This window comes from Alligator sinensis, unplaced genomic scaffold (genome assembly GCF_000455745.1).
Source record: "Alligator sinensis unplaced genomic scaffold, ASM45574v1 scaffold740_1, whole genome shotgun sequence".
NCBI lineage: Eukaryota > Metazoa > Chordata > Crocodylia > Alligatoridae > Alligator > Alligator sinensis.
In genome coordinates, this window is record NW_005841964.1 from 1,589,125 (window position 1) to 1,606,976 (window position 17,852).

Here is a 17,852-nt window from a genome sequence, read left to right on the forward strand (position 1 = left end):
AGAAATAGCCAAAATAATTCTTACGAGAAACATCTATGCATTTCATCCCAACTAATACATGTTTACAAACATCTATGCCAGGGCTGTCCAACTGACAGTTAATATGGCTCCTGGGCTTCTACCCAGATGCCCCCCATATCATTCAATCCACAGCTAAACCCATGATGCCAACGGAACCCATGGCGAGGTGAGATGTGGGGGCCACCTGAACGTACAGTGCAGGGGAAGGAGGGACACCACCCAAACGCAGTAAGGTGGAGATGCCTGCGGCCCTGTGCAGTGCAACGACTGCCCATTCACCTACATTTAATCTGAACACTCCCCAAACCTTTTCAGGGATCAAGATCAATTATGCCACTGCTAAGAACAGCCAAATTTGATATTAAAAAGTGTTAAGATTTCAGTTTTTGTCTGCAGAGTCTGTAGTCACTGTACAGTGTTCAGCATAACAAGGCTATTATCTTGAATACCGGTTTTTAATAGTCTTAATATTTCTCCACCAACCAGGTAGGACAGTGCTAAGTGATGAGACAAGGCTGCTATACACCAATGGTTTTCTGCATAGACATTTTCTCAGAAACAGAGAAAGTGTATCTGGACAGGAAATCTCTTTTAGTCTCAAGTTGTTTCTGAAATGCAACTCATCAGAAGTTGACCTACTAGCTTTAGTGGATGAAATGCTCTAAGTAAGGGCTCCCTTCTTTGTAGGCTTTACCAGTAGGTGCTTAAGTCTACTCTTTTTCTGGTCTCTCCATTTGATCGTATGTAACTACAGCTAGCTGTTATGATGGCACAAAAGTTATAGCTATGTAGAATTTCTGTACTAGTACTCACTGTCTACAACAACTCCCCATATATTCTATGTGGGCAAAGTGTCCACTTAGTAGTCATGGTGGATATCTTTGCATTCTTCGGTTTCCCCCAACCCAAAATATATGTAACATACCACTATAACACACAGTTTCTATTATGCAATATGCAAAGGTCTTGTGCCACAGGTATGATGGTATGTTGAGGTCCTTAAAAGTGTGGCTTGTCGTGTCCTAAGAACACTAAATATTTAGGGCCTATTCTTCTATTTGTCCAATGCCAAAACAGCAATGATTTGGTCCTCTGCTCCTTCACTAAAATACACTGAACCAGTGATCTTTCTGTTTTCCAGTTCCCATAATTTCATGTTCATACATTTTTCGCCTTTTAAAATCAGATATGTAAACCCGCTAGTTCCTCAAAGAGTGTTCAACTTTCTCACAACTGTGGCAAACATTCTTTCTTTTAGCAATGATAGTTTCCATTAGTATAGACACAATGGCTTTGGGGCAAACCTTAATTCTGTCAATTTCTTCTGTGTTTCCTGAAACTTGCCATAACCAACCAGAATCTATTCGCTTACGGTAACAGTGGCTGCTATGTCCTATTCTGGACAACTATTAAATGTAAGCATAATATCTGAAAAAGTACAACTTTTTGTAGATTTGGTAGTGTGATGACATGGGGATATATATTATTGCCTACAGAGGAATGTGATATGACTGCACATAACATACTCTCAGTTACCAAAATTCCATGCTATAAATGAGAAAGAAGAATTTGTCTATCTGGAATTTGTCTATACCATGCTCAGATATATCCTAGTAGGGTACTGCTGGACACACCCCACTCCTGCTAGCACTTCCAAATACATCTCCTCTGGGGCTGCTCTCAAGACTTCAGTATCCACCATGCTTGAGAGATGATGTGGGAGGGATGCTCTTGGAATGGTTCCACAATTCTTTGTCTAAGTTTGGTGGGTGCGAGCAGGAAAAGATGGATAGGGTATGCTTCAGACAATCCCTGCCAGGACATGCTAGAAACACCATGTAGACATAACCCCTGGACGCACTGAACACTTAGTAGTCATGGTGAACACTTCTTTCAGTCATGGTGGCCTTGTAATTCAAACCCAAGACCACAGCTGGATGCTTTTAACTGAACATACTGCCTTACTAATTAGTTGCTTCGTTTGCTCAAGAAACAGCAACTTTCTGTGTCCCCACTGAAACGCTGAGTCTGACTTGTTCTCTAGCATATCTATTTAGCAGTACCAATTTCTCTGAGGTATGGGTTTACACTTGACAAGGTAAATTCAACAATCTTAATCTCCTTTCAAGATTAGCAGGATTTTGACAGTTTTGTCTTAGACACTACTGCTGATTTTCTTTGGCTTCATACTGTCTGTCACATTTTTCAGCTGAAAGTATTTTATCAGTGACTTTAACGTTATTTGTTAGATATCTGGGGCATGCCACATACACTTGACACGTCCATCAATACCAGGCACAAACTTCACGATGCCATCAAATGATGGGAGCTGTACAAAGTCCTGAATAGAACACTTAACACTGGTTTTGACTGTGGTGTGCCAATGCTCCTCCTAGGGCAAACCTGAAGATTCCTGGCTGGACGGTCTTGCACCTCCCCCCTATCTCCCTCCTCCTGCTCACGGGTAGCCCGATCACCATATTTTAGGTTTAGGAAGAAATTTGACCCCAAATTTGTTTAGATTTGTACAGTCTGGGTTTTTTTTGTCTTCTTCTGTAGCAGGAGGTAGGTAGAGGGGTGGGGAGGGAGGGGTGGCCCTCTTCCTGGCTGTCTCCAGCATATTTTAATTACTTTTGCAGCAGCAGGATGTTAGCCACCATGGTCCCACTGTTTTACCTGGGACAGGCTAGGGTGTTATGTATTGTGGTTGTATTAGGATTGACTTTATACTTTTTTCGAATAGGTTAAACAATGCATTTTTATAGAATGGTTTGAATAGGGCTGATCCTCGTTCAGACAGGGGACTGGACTAGATGAGCTCTCAAGGTCCCTTCTAGCCCTACTTTTCTATGATTCTATTATTAGAAATGCTTCTTGAGCTAAGTGAATACCAAAGAGTAAGTGGATGAATGCACTTCTCTCTTGGGGAAATTAAATTGCAATTCAACGTCAGAGGAATTTGAGATTGTAAAATTTGGTCTAATCCTGACTGGCAGCAAAAGCAAAGTTACAGAATTCTCTCCCACATACCCAACTCTTTCCTGGGGCCTTTGAAAGCATGGCCAGCCAAGAAACTGACCCTTTCAAATTCTCAGCTTTCTTTCAGCATATTAGATGTGCTACAAATGAATCCAACCTCTGGAATCCCAAAGAGCTGGGTGGGCAAGCAGCAGGAACCATGACTGGTCTCTAGTGAAGTTTCGCCAAAATCTAAATATCCTCCATGAAGTATTTTCATTTAACTGAAGTAAATATTATTGGCCTCCTTTCCCAGACTTTCAAATCTGACCTTCAGGATAGTTGAAGTCTGGACATACAAATAATTTGCTTGTGAATTTACTGAATGGAAGAATGCAATAGTGCTTCCAACCTGTTTCCATTTTTTATTGATGAGCCCCCCTAAATGATGCTTCTTTTCTGTCCCTGTGGCATCCCATCACCTACTTAGCAGAATCAGCTCCACGTGACAATTACTTGCAAATTTTTGGGTCTCAACGTCTCTTAGTTGACTGACATTGGTGTAATCCATTGCACACATCTTTCCAGTCTTTCATTAAGTAATCTGTTTTAGCAGATACCAATGACACCACAGTATATTTCCTATTGATATTTAATTAGTTCACAAGCTAGGGATAGATTCTGTGCTTCACAACATAAAACTGCATACATTTTACACCCTTCTTGCAATTTTGCCCACTTCTTGATTTTAAAGTGAACATAGGTCTGCTTGCAACCCTAAAACTGCCCTGACTTCTCAAGATACTCAGGCTTTTCCCACTTACAGCACTCTCCTGCATCTTGCCAGCTGACTTACCTTGCTACCTGCTGCATATGCAGAGCTCCTGACACAAAGTGGTGCTTGAATGATTCAGTATGTCCTATAGTCAGTAGTTCTCCACTTAAGAAATGACTCTAGACAGATCCACTCAGGCAGAGAGAATCAATTTTACTGATGAATGTTCATTTTCTATGTAGAACTGCATTGCAACTAAGATCATACATTTCTGCTACATCAAACTGCCCATACAGTCAGCTAAAGAGAAACTGTAACTTGTAATGCTGACATCCAGTGATGTCCAAAGATAAAAGAAAACCAATAATAGAGTGAGAAGTTTCACTGTTCCCTCAATATAAACCAATAGATACTTTAAATTTAAAAAAACAAACAAAAAAATCCTATATATGGGATCCACATTTTCTTCAAGTGAAAAAGGATACAATAAAGAATGTGTAATACTGGGTGCATCTATAGCAAGCGCATCACTTCCTGGTTGGCATGCTTCTAAAAACTCCAGGGCTTTTGATAAAAAAGACATTATATTATGTTACTTCTGCTTAATATTTACATGTGGAATTGAATCCAAGTTGCTATAAAAGCTTCCGATAGAGTGGATCAGATTGTGTCTAAGCATTTGCTAATAGAAAAATTAATATTGGCTAGTTGTTGCTTGAACTCTGGGTCTGACTGTGACATCTCATAGTCACGCTAGATATTAGTCATTTCACAATGTAATTACAACAGGCTTTGCATAAAATAAGCAACCCTTCTCTCAAGATTCTCTTGCTATAGCATTTCCCCCTTTAAGTACATTTTTAAAAATACTACATGTTGTTCACATACAGAGTTTCCATTTCAAACAAACATTGCCTTGATAGGAAAAAGTGTTTTGGGAGAGGCACCCCCAATCCTTGTGAATCTCAGCACAGATCTCTCAGCAATTCAAAGGTTTCTATAAGGTTTCCTGAGAAAAAAATGGAAGCAGCAGAGAAAACAAAGCATGCGGACACTTGATTATTTTTAGTTCTGCTACTGATGCACTATGACTTTGGGCAAATCTCTTAATCCCTCCATCTCTCATTTTTCTGATCTGTTAAATGGGAATTAAAATATTATGGTGGCATTATTATAGGGGATTGTTTTGATAACCTACCTGACAAGCCTCTTCCAACTCTACTTTCAATAACTCCATGAGTACTTTCCTGCTTTAGCCAAGTGTTGAGGTTTAATTAATTAAAGTTTATGAGGAGCTTTGAAATTTTCAGATGAAAGGTGCTATACAAACGCAAAATATTATTACTCATTGATGTCACTGTGTTAGAAGAGTATCACTTACACAATACAGTTTTTGTTTCAATGACTTCTAGTGTTTGAAGTTTAGACACATATTTATAATTAAGATTGATACAGCAGAGATACTCTTAAGGTGTGACCTGGATTATGAATCCAGAAGTATGGCTTTGGGGATGGAACAAACTTGAATTAAAACAACTCCTAAAGAAAGGCCTGGCTGCACCGAGAGAAACCAGCCAGTTCCTCCATATCTTTCAGTAGGTTTCTCTCCTTTTCTAAAATAGAACTGACTGTGGTAGTGAGTATGAGCACACATGGTTGGTATTGCTCAAGTTCAGTTCCAATATGCATACAAATCTAACTGTACTGTTTTTTTCACAATCGCTTAAAATATTCCTTTTGGTCTAAAATGTTTTATGGTTGGACATAGCCAAAATGTTAATACATTAAAAAAATTAATGTAATCAGTGGAATATTTAGATATTTCAGTATTCAAAATATATTCAGATCAAAGATCTTGCAGACTTTACTTATATTTAAAAGTTCAACTTGATTTATTTTGCAGATTACGTTTAGAGCTAAAGTTTAAACCAAAGTGTTTTTGTGGGGTTTTTTATAAAGTTAGGAGAGCTTGAAGTGCAATTTTATTAAAAAAACAACTGTACAGACAACAATAGGTTTCTATCACTATTGTATATATTACTGATTTCTCACATCAAATTTACCAAGATTAAATAAAGATTTTTTTTCTTTAAGTGCCAACCCTGCAATTCACCCAGACTCTTGACAGTCAGCTTTGGTTCCTTTTTCTTAAAGCTTACTAGTACTAGTAAAGATTCTACAGTGCATGTTAAATAAGCCTTCAGCTACAGGCATGGAAGGCCACTGGTTAAATTATACCGATTTGGGTCAGAAGGGATTTCACTAAAGGTAAACCACTACTATTAAAGCATATGGGGTCAACGATTTTCTTTTTATAAAACTGCTAATAACTATAATTGTTACAATTACTATAAGTTCAGCATGCATGCATTGAATGCCAGTATTCATACTTGAAGCTTATTGAGATATTAAAAAAAAAATGTTTCTTTTATGCCTTGGTGAGATTTATAAAAAAAAGCTAAGTTTTAAGAAAATCACTTCAGCAGATTTAAAATTCTGGTTTAAGTCAGACCTATGAATCCTGAAAAGTTTTTAACAGATCAGAACCTGAGATAGCATTGATTTTGGATGGTCAGAAATAAAGGCTGTTTTATTTTTACAAGCTTCAGATAAACAGATGTAAAACCTAAAATGGCTAGGAAATAAGTTTGGTCGGTGGCGGGGGAGGGCATTTCATGTTTTGCATTTTTATTTTTCAAACAATTTTGTCAAGTGTATTATAATAATAAATGTGTACAATTTTAAATGGTGATACTGAAAGCCTATATTTGAAACATAAGCACAAAGGGATACAGTGTTGGACTTCTGCATAACTGGCTTATGAACCATTTGGTTGGATTGCCAAATGTCCTGCTTTTAGAGGGATGGCCCTGCTGATATTTTAACAACACTTTTTTGGTTTTGGTTTTTACATACATTCCCACGATCTTGCTAAGCCTCTCCTAGTAGGTGCCCGCTCAAAAGTGCATGGATGTTGTATATATCATTTTTCTTTTAGAAAAAGATACTGCATCAGTTAGAAATATTCTTGCCACACACACTGCCACTCTCAGTGTTGTGCAATACGTCTGACCTTTATGGAGACGGAGTTAATAGTATCATGCTGCTAGTACAGTGGGAGAAGACTGGGTGACACCCAATCCTCAGACCTAAACCACTGAAGCTTTAAGCAGATCTCAAACAGGAAAAACTCTACATTGGATCTTGAATTAAACAGATTTCTTAACAGAACACAAATCAGAAGGAGTTTTATCATTCTTTCTATATTAAGCTTTACCCTAAAAATATGTTCAGAATTCAAGCCCATAATGAGAAAAAACACCTAAAATATCACAATTATAAATATTTATGAGCTATAAAATTGACTGGGCAAGGTACTTCTTGTAAACCCTTTTCTTAATATACTCTAGAGAGGACATCAAATCTGCTAACAGGGCACATCCAGACGAGCGCAGTCATGAGGTATGTGACACTTCAAACACTTTGCAGTGCCACATACCACACAGTCCAGTGTTTTCCGCACTGCAAGGGCATGCAGCCTGGGGGGGCACTGCACTGGGGGGGTTTTCTGCAGGTTTTTTGACCCCTGGATATCCAGGGGTCAAAAAAAAAAAAACACAGGAAAAAACCCCCGGTGCAATGCATACTCAGCCAGCAGGCACTGCTGAAAAGTGGAGCTGGGCTGACCAGAGTCGTACTGCAGCTGCCGGCTAGGCTCCGCGGGGCAGAATTGCTGAGGCTGCAGCCCTGGGAGCCCCTCAGGATCCCAGGTAAGGCTGCTGCGGTCAGTCCAGTGCTGGCCCCAGCCTCCACTACCCCACCTGGGGCAACCTGTTGTGTGCCAAAGCGCGCGTGGCACGGGCATTCCCTGGGGATAAGCAGCGGTGGCGCAAGATGCACCGTTGCCACTTGTCCCCTGGGAAACAAATGTCCATGCACATCTGGGCACAGCCAGAGAATTCAAACTGGATAGTATGTGGACATAAAGTAAGCTATTGGAAAAGGGTTTTAAGGTCAAGCAGACAGCTCTAAAACCATAGTAGAGGAATTATCTTGAGTAATAGCAGCATGTTGTGCAGGAACAAAAAAGACTTTTAATTTGGCTGCACTGCTCCTTCATTTTACAGCAAAAGAGCAAAGTATGGATTAGCTATCATTAGGACTGCACCTTGTTTAAGAAAGGTAAAATTAAGAAAACATCTTTATAAAAGCAGCATTCACAGCTTGACATGCTAAAAGCGTTTAATGAACCAAAACCTGTGGAAATCCCTTTGGACAGCTAACATACAAACACAGCTATTATTAATTAGGTCACATTTGTTTCCTAACAAGCCCTTTATTCAATTTAGTTGTAGTAAACAGAACCATATACATCAGTCTTTGCAAACAAGTATTCACCACTGAAGAAATTATTACATCTTAAATACTTACAATTACATGAGTTAGCATAACAACAACGCTTCATACATAAACTATACTTTTCCATTCTTCAGAACACAAGAACTGTGCTTCATTTTTGCATACTTTATGTAACCATGTATATTAACAGCACTGTCACTAGAGACAAGTATACTTGACACTTCAGGGCCAGTTAAATCTTGACCTTTCTGTTCAGAAACAACAGTGACCTCTAGAATCATTCGTCTTGTTGGGTTTTTTTCAGTGCAGAAAACAGTCAGGATCTTACAACAACTAACTGCATGGTTGCAACCATCTATCCATACACTGAGCCAAATTAATCTCATTTGCACTCTCTGAAGGAAGAGCAGCCTTCTGTGAACCATCACTTGAATGCCTGGGACCTAATATATTAGCTGATGCCAAATCCATATCTAGCATAACAGTTAGAGCTGGCAGTTATTTTTGTTAGCTTGTATGAAAGGTAAGTTCACAAAAGCAAAAGAGAAAAGATTCTACATGCCATTAAAACAATCCTCTTAACAAGCTATACAACTTTATATTGACATACAGTGCTCTTCCTAAAAACTGCCTCATTTTCAAGTTTGTTACAGTAATTCAATGCAAGTGATTGAAAAAACATGGGGAGCAAACAACAAAATGCAAGACAATTTATAGACATCTAATGGAAGAAAATAAAATTGGAATGTAGTAATTCAGAAACCCCCCCAGGAGAGCTGGAAAACAAATGAGACAAGTCTGCAATACAACATGGGTGCATCTACATGAGACATTTTATTGACCATTACACTAATCTAATGTGCAGTAAAGCATCAACATCTACACAAGTGTAGGTCTTTCTGTGCAGGAAATTAGGCTAATGCACCATTTGCTAGTACCAACAAACACAGATACTAGATTAATGGTGCAGTAGCTACGGCGCAGTAGTACATGTGTAGATGCTGACCAGGACCAATTTGCTGCCAGTCAGGCTAGACACCAGGGGGCCACAGGTAGTGGGGGAGAGAGCTGTCTGCGGCTCTAGTGCAGAGCTTGGGACTGCAGCCCAGCTTGGTGGCACTGCCTTAGGGCAATGCCCCATGGCCAAGCAGCAGCAGCAGCAGCAGCACTCTGAGCTCTTCCCTTGTTTGCTGAGGGGATGGGGGAGCTGTCTGCCACTGGTCCCAGTGCTGTTGACCCTCACATGTTTTCCCCTGGTCTTGGCACTGCTTACTCCACATGTCTCCCCCTCCCCTCCCCCCACAAGTCCCATCATTGCTCAATTCCCGGCTCCCCCCAGGCACAGAGGTGGGAACTGGAGCCAACTGAAGCATGAACTGTGAGGGCAGCAGCAGGGCTGAGGGGATGTGGAAGCTCTCTGTCTCTGGCCCAGTGCTGTGGGGACAGAGTGCTCCTCCATCTCAGTGCTACTCAGCTCCCAAATCCTGAAAACTCCCCCATCCCCTCAGCAAGCAAAGCTAAGGAAGAGTTTAGGGTGCTGCTGTGCTTGGCCATGGGGCACTGACTCAAGCCATCGCCACTGAGCCAGGCTGTGATCCCAAGCTCCACCCTGGGAAGCCCTCCCCCACTCTGGGGCAAGCTTCCTTCTCCCTGCTCCCCAAAGCTTAGGTCTGACCCCTGTGCCCCTTGCCACCCTGGGATTAGCACCGGAGGGATCCTGGCACTTCCTAGCTGCTGGAGGGAGGCAGAGAATGGCAGGGGGGCTGGAGCAGCCCTGGACTGAACTGCTCCTGTTGGGAGCAAATCTGTTCCCAACGCAGGCGAATGTGTAGACACATTCCTGAGCACAGTGTACTACACCTTATTTTAATGTGCAGTAACCTTAAGGTGCATTAATTACATGTGTAGATATGCCCTATGGGATTCCAAAAGCCAGCACAAAGTTAGGCTGCACCAACGGTATTATTTTGCTATATAGTGCTGAGTCAACCTTCCATGAAATACTTTCAGTTCTGAACACATTAGTGCCAGAAAGCTCCAGAAAACAAAAATGAAGAAATTCAGAATAACAAACATTTATTAGAATTTTCAAGGATCTTGCTTATGTGGGCAGATGCAAATGTCTCAATGCTACATGCTCAGTTTATTGACAGAGAAAGATACACACACTTGAATGCTGAAAACAAGAACAGAAAGTCACAAGGAAGTATGAAACCTAGTCACAGTCTAAGGATATTTATAGAAAGTTATTTTAGGGTTTTAATATCACTAAAACAGAAATCTCACAACATTGCTATTGAATAGTAAGTTGCTCAAGGGAAGTGCTGAAAATCATATCACAATGCAATAGGGTTTGATACCCATGTAGGAGGGGAGATGAGACAAAAAATCTACCACAGTATCTTTTAACTTTAAAAAGGTTGACTATATAACAATGAAGAAGCTAGTTAGACAGAAGTTAAAAGGGGACCTAAGGAAGTGAAGAACTTGTAAGCAGTATGGGAACTACTTAAGAACACCATATTGGAGGCACAGAACAAATGGATACTGCAAATAGCCCCTGCTCTCCCCAATGGAAAATAGATTGAAAGAAAGCTAGCATGGTTTAATAGTAGAGTTGCAGAGGTAATAAAAAGAAAAAAGCAGTAGGGACACATAGGGGGTACATGTGCACCCCCTGAGAGTGCTGGTGCACCCTTTGACTGGCCACGCTCGCTTAGATGATGGACAAGGGGGGCAGGCGGGGGCACCGGTGCCCCCCCTGCAACCACCAGCCAATCTCTGCAATTACTGCAGCTGCTTCTGGGAGCAGCTGCAGCGATCAGCTGGCGCTTGCTGCCAGGAGTGGGCGGCCCCCCGGAAGGGGCGGCAGCAATCAACCATCATGGGATTGCCCGCGGGGGGACCATCCCCCCCCCCCCCCCCGGGTCAACAGGACTGGTTGCAGGGGGGACACGTGCCCCCCCGACTAAGGCAGCACCAGTCACCCATGGAAAAAAGGCTTCTTTCAAAAGGTGGAAATCAAATCCTAAAGAGGAAAATAAGAGAGACCTGGCTGGTGAATCAAATGTAAAACCACAAGACAAGCTAAGAAAAAAATTGAGGAGAAACTTGCTAGAGATATAAATTTCTTTAAGTGCATTAGAAGCTGAAGACATGTAAGGGCGTGGGCAGATTTTCTGAGTCATTCAAGAGCTTCTGGATGGCAATTAGTCTCAAGAAGACTGTAATCGTGTATCAAAGGGTGGAAGAATCAATCCATTGCTGTGGAGGATAAATCTCTTGGTGTCATTGACAGTTTTTGCTACTTGGGTTCTACAATCAGTAGGAATCTTGACCTTCAGACTCAGCTGAATCAGAAAAGCAGCTAAGAATTTTAGGCTATTAGAGAACTGTGCATAGAATAAAAGCAAACTATCAGCTAAGGTGATGATGCAAATCTACGAGACTTGTGCGCTGTCATCTATTCCTGGTTTATGGTTCAGAAATGTGGATTACATATGCTAGGCACATCAGGAGACTAAGCATCTCATGTGGAAGATGGTTAAGTAAGATCCTGAAAATAAAGTGGGAAGACAGAATACCAAACACAGAGGTACTGAAGCATGCAGGACTGACACACTTAAAAGCCACTATCATGAAGAAGAGGTTGCAATCCATCAGCCATGTCTGGAAAATGGAAGGAGATAGTATACCCAAGAATATTTTGTATAGAGAGATTTGAGATGATTCTAGAAAGCAGGGTTGTCCTCTATGGCGGTACCATGAGGCATACAAAAATTATATTAAGTCATTCAAACATCAACGTAGAAAGCTTGGAGGAGTGCGCAAAATCCCACCCAATCTGGACAGAACATTTGGCACTGGGTGCAGCTCAACATGAAGCAGCTTTGAGCCAGAGGATAAAAGCAAAATGAGAAAGAAGAAAGCAGCATAAACTTGGTGTAAACTTGGACTGCAAGTCATGGATCTATGAAACTTGTATCAAGCTGTGTCACTCTCGAACTGGGCTTGTCAGCCACAAATGGATTCCTCAGGCATCTTATGAGACTTTTATGTGTACACCATGATCCAGAAGATTGACAGTTGCCTACTACGTGTAAGGGATGATCACAGCATAAAGCGGGGGGGGGGGGGGGGGGAAATCCCTTCCTTTAAACCAGGGGTGGGCAAAATGCAGCCCAAGGGCCAGATGCGGCCCACCAGGCCATTCTATCCAGTCCACAGGGCCCCTAAAAAATTTAGAAAATTAATATTTATCTGCCCTGAGCTGTCTGTCATGTGGCCCTCGATGGCTTGCTGAAACTCAGTAAGCGGCTCTCTGCCCAAAATAATTGCCTGTCCCTGGCATAAAGGACAATAGGCCATTGTGAATAAAATGCATTTTTTGCATCTGCCTTCACTGGAAGATGTTAGGAAGATTCCCTTAACAGACCTGCTCCTCTGTAGGGACACGTCAGTGGAACTGACCGTAACTGAGGTTTCAATAGATGGTCATAGAGGAAACTGATAAACTAAACAGCAGCAAATCACCAAGACCCGATGGCATTCACTTTTGGGTCCTAAAGGAGCTCAGATTTGAAACTGTCGAACTCCCAAATGTAGTACACAACCTATTACTAAAAATAGCTTTGGTACCAGAGGACTGGAGGGCTGCCAATGACTCCAATATTTTAAAAGGGCTCTAGAAGGGACTTGGGGAACTACAGGCCAGTGAGTCTAACTTCCATTCCTGGAAAACTGGTAGAAATAACAACACCAAAAATGGTTTAGCACATGAATAGCTATGACTTGCTGGTTTTGTCAAAGGGAAATCATGGCTTACCAATCTACTAGAGTTTTTGAGGGTGTAAATAAGCAGGTAGATCAGGGGGATCATCTTGTCATAGTATATCTAGGTTTGTTTTTGCTTCAATATTAAATGAAATAATATAGCACAAGGCCCCTAGTAAAACTATTAGTTTCTTTTTACCTAGAGAAAAATAAGTACTGTGTTATATGCAGGGAACCTGCTTTTCTCTGATAAAAAAATCCCCAATTTTTAGTTTTTAAAAAGTAACCCAAAATCCACATTTTTCCATGATTAAAATGAAACACCACTTATATCTAGATCTAGATATATATCCGTATTTCATTTTAATCATGGAAAAATTCTGTATTTTGGGTTCCTTTTGAAAAATGAAAATTGGGGATTTTTTTTTAAATGCGAGAAAACCAGAATCCTTGCTTATATGGGATGATGCACCATGCTAGTTGCACCCTGCTTTTCAAAATCCCAGATCTGCCCATGGTCACGGATTAAAAATTGGTTTACAGATAGAAAACAAAAAGTGAATATAAGTGGGATGGAAAGAAGTAAATAGGAAGGTCCTGCAGAGACCCACGTTGGGACTGGTGCTGTTTAACATATTCTTAAATTATCTGAAAAAGGGTGGCCAAATTAGTGAGATGGCCAGATTTGCAGAATAGACAAAATTATTCAAGGCGGTAAAGAACAAAGCAGACTGTGAGTAACTACAGAAGGATATGGTGCAACTGAGTGAATTAATTTCATCTGCTGTTAATTTGCCCTATGTAGATAAGTGTAAAGTATAGCATCTGGGCAAAAATAAATACATATACCTACACTATGATGGGCTCTATATTAACTGTCACCACAAAGGAAGGAGATCTGAGAATCATTGTGGACAGTTCACTGAAAACATCAGCTCAGTGCTCAGCAGCCATCCAAAAGGCAATGTATTAGGGATTATTAAGGAAATTATGATCAATAACAACTATCTCACTCTCTCTATATATAGTTATGCTCCTTTGTAAATCTATGGTGTGTCCACTCCTTGAATACTATGCTCAGTTTTGGTCCCCATACTTTAAAAAGTATATAATAGAACTAGATAAGGGCAACAAAAATCATTAGCGTTATAGAAGGGCTTCCTTATGGGGAGAGAGTAAAGAGAGTAGGCCAATTCAAGTTTAGAAAAGAGATTCCTGAAGGGGGAAAAGAATAGGGTTTACAAAATATTAAGTGGTGAAGAGAAAGTAAATATACCTGGGAGACGTGAGTACTGAACTGCCCCAAATGCCACAGTAATGTATGACAAGGCATCAATCATTTTGAGCAGACTTGCCTCACTATGGAGATGGATAGATAAAAGATGAAGGGAAATAAATGTGTCCTGATATCATCAGGATCCCCTCCACTCTTTCCTCCTAAAACTATTTGCCACATCTGCAATTGACCATGAAGATCTTGGATCTGCCTCTTCAGTCATATTGACTCACTAATGATTTCCTTATTGTATGGAAGACTGTTATCCTTGTATTGAGGGGCGGCCAACAACAACATTCCTGGCAGCATTGCTGGTGCCTACACAGACAAGAGCAAAGGGTAGTGGTTTGAGGGACGGATGAGCTTTGGCAGACTTTCTGCAACACCCTGAATACAGATTCCAGGCAGACAGCACACCTCCTGGGACCCCAAATCTGGATGTCAAATTGGTGCTTCTGTTCCCTGCAGAAGGGAGTCTCCAATCACCAGCACTTTTCTTCATGGTGTAATGGTTTTAGGGAAGGGGTGGGCAATTATTTCGGCTGGAGGTCCACTTAATGAGTCCTTCGAACCTATTGAGTGCCACATCCATCTCTTGTCTCTGTCTCTCTCTTCTCTTCCCTCCTCCCCCCCACCAATCTTCTCCTCCCCCTGTCTTTTCTCCTCTCCTCACTGTCTATTTCCTTTCTCTCCTCCTGTCTCCTGCTCCTTCCCTCCCTCCGCCTCCTTCCAGAACCTGGCTGAAGCTGCAGTTCATCAGCAGCCCCAAGGCTCAGCTGTGGACCCAGATGGGAATTTCCATCTGGGTCCATAGCTGAGTGTGAGGTCTCCTGGTGAACTGCAGCTTCAGCCAGGTTCTGGAGGGAGGGAAGGAGTGGGAGAGAGAGAGAGAAGAGAAAAGACAGAGAAAGACATTGCCGTGTACCCAGCACAACAGCAGCTCCTGCCTGGATCCAAAGGTGATGCTGCTGGCAGCTTCTGGGTTATGGCTCCAGGCGGGAGCTTTCACTGCACTAGGAGGGCAGTGGTATTAGCTGTGGATGCCATTGGCAGGTTGTGCATCCAGGCTCCTGAACTTGCCCACAGCATCCACAGCTGACACCGCCAGTGGTTGGTTCAGTGGAAGTCCCACCTGGGTCCACAGCTGATGTCTGATGCTGCTGGGTGAAAGCAGTCCCACCCACCCACCCAACAGCACACAGCGGCCGGAGCTGCCAGCCACCCATAGGCCAGATCCAGAGAGTTGGAGGTTGTCCACCCGTGGACCAGACTGAATCTGCTAGCCATCTGAATCCGGCCCACAGGCCGTATTTTGTTCACCCCCGTTTTAAAGGTACCATCCCTGGGCCCTGCACTTCCCACTCTCTGGACTGCTGAGTCTTCTAGGTCTTTCCTGCCAATGTCTTCACCTCTGATTTTTTCTCAGCTGTTCCACTGCAGTGCTTGGAAGCAGCTGCTAACTTGAATCTGTTCCTCTTGAATTCTGGGGACCATTCTTCCTCTAGTGGTCCCATGGTGCCACTTCTCTTCTTTTCCCTTTAGCCTCTTCAGTACCAGGCTCTCATTATTTCTATCCAAGATATCTTCATTTTTCTTAACAGTATGTAACATGGATACCCATGATACCAACTTTTTAATCTTTTCCTCCAAGACAAGACACAGGTTTACATTTGGTACGGATGAAATAGTCCTGACCCTCTGAAAGGAATGCAAACACAGCTCATTCCACATAAGTCACAACTGCTGATCCAATTTTCATTTAAGCAAAAGAAGAACAGCCCAAAAGAAGAGTGGGGCTATTCTCTGCAGGGGAGAACTGGGAGAGACTGTGGGAGAATGCCCCACTCCTGTCAATCAGCTGATTAATGGGATGGGGGGGACATTCTTGTGGGATGGGAACTCCCTCAGGTTATGCTCTGAAAACCTTTATTAATTATATGTTCCTTTATTAATAATATTTTTAAGACACATTAAGTTGTTAGTCCTTAAGTTTGCAAAAATTACCTTGAAAATATGAACTGAGCCAAACTCAATGTAATAATCCCTGCCTGAGTCTGCAGACAACTTGGCTCAAGCTGCCTAAAAATCTTAAATCAATGCCTGCAGTTCTACACACACAGATTTTATATTTCCAAAATGCCAAATATTATAGTCACACTACATATTAATTTCTATAATCAAATTAATATATCCATATCTAGAGAAAGATAACTTGAATATATATCTATATCTACATAGACAGACATAGGCATAGATGTAGCTATATTATGTGTGTGTATGTGTGTCGTATGTACATAGATATCTATGTATATCTGTGTATAAAGTTACTATATATATGAATCAAATATATGTGTGTATGAATATTAATACATTTTTGCTGGGCAATTCCATTTTTTACAGTAGCTAAGCTTCTGATTTTGTTTTTTTACTGGTGATATTTTGGTTTTGTACTATCCTATTTGTTTCTCCACCAAGCTCCCCACTAAGGTTATTTAATTGCAAGTATTGTTTCTTTGAGCCCTACAGCTAGAAATGGATGCCACTATGAAACCAGGAAACTTCTTGTGGGGTTCAAAAGGTTGGGAGTGGGGGAGGGAAAGCAGAAGTGTAAGCTGGGAAGCTTATGCTTAGAAAGCCACAAAACAGTTGAGCTCTATGGAGTGGAGGATATGACCTACTGCAGCCAGATTCAAGAGAGTCTTTGCCTAAGCACATATGGGTAGAACACGTTAATCAGCTAGGCTAAACAACACTGCAGAAACCAAGATTTGGGGCCGGCACCTGGGCTGCCTAGAGAACACAGCCAAAAAAACCCCATTCTTTACAAATAATCAGAGTATGGCACAGCAGAATATATTTTCAACTATATGTAATAACACTTTTTGAGGGTGCATGGTGGACATTTCATAGCAACAAATAAATTAATATCGCTGCAGAATACATGGAGCCCTGACTTTAGGGTACAGTGATGTAACAGCACCAACATGGATGGCACTGGGTGTTTTAATAGGCCTTTCCTCCATCCCTACATTCTGTGATTCTATAATCTGCCAGTAAATGTGGTTTTGTTAGGTATAAACATATAGGAAGATGGTAATGTTCTTCTATTTCCAGTTAAAAATGAAATTCAGTGTAAAAATAAAATCCCATTCAATCTTATTGAAAAGAGACTTGGACAGACGCCATTTGCACTCTTACCATAATCTTGTCACTGTCAATAATTGTGTTCAACCTGTGTGCAATTGTCAGCACAGTGCACTGGGCAAACTTTTCACGAATTGTCTTTTGAATCAACCCATCTGTTCTGAAACACAGAAAGAGCAACACAAATAAACATAATTAGACATTTACGTGATTAATCAAACTGCAGAGAAGCTTTATTATTTTCTTGTAAACCCCTATAAAAAATAAAGAAATGTAAGCTTACAGAGGTGTTTCAGAACATCTATTTTTCTTCATTAAGTTTTAAACTTGCAGAATTATGAGCACACACACATGGGCAGTTCTAAAATTTTGGAAAGGGGGGTGAAGATATTACATATAAAACAACACACATTTTTCTCCAGTTAAACTAGAAGTTTTACTAATATGAAAGGGGGTTGGGGGTGGAGCTATATTATTCAATTTAAGATTGAAGCAAAGACAAATATAACTTAATTGGAATAAATTAAAAAAACAATCTGCAGGCTG

General features: G+C 41.2%; 1 protein-coding gene across 8 annotated transcripts in view; it reads right to left on the reverse strand.

The window, feature by feature from the left end:
* The window catches only part of ABCC4 (ATP binding cassette subfamily C member 4), a 255,354-nt gene that overhangs the window by 26,321 nt on the left and 211,181 nt on the right, over window positions 1-17,852 (reverse strand). For all 8 annotated transcript variants that reach the window (XR_003093303.1, XM_025200355.1, XM_025200361.1 and 5 more), the window contains one exon: window positions 17,361-17,466. Coding sequence is in view for 7 of the 8 variants with exons in the window: in XM_025200355.1 (XP_025056140.1) it covers window positions 17,361-17,466 (106 nt within the window). In the remaining variant the exon portion in view is untranslated. The remainder of the gene's footprint in view (window positions 1-17,360; window positions 17,467-17,852) is intronic.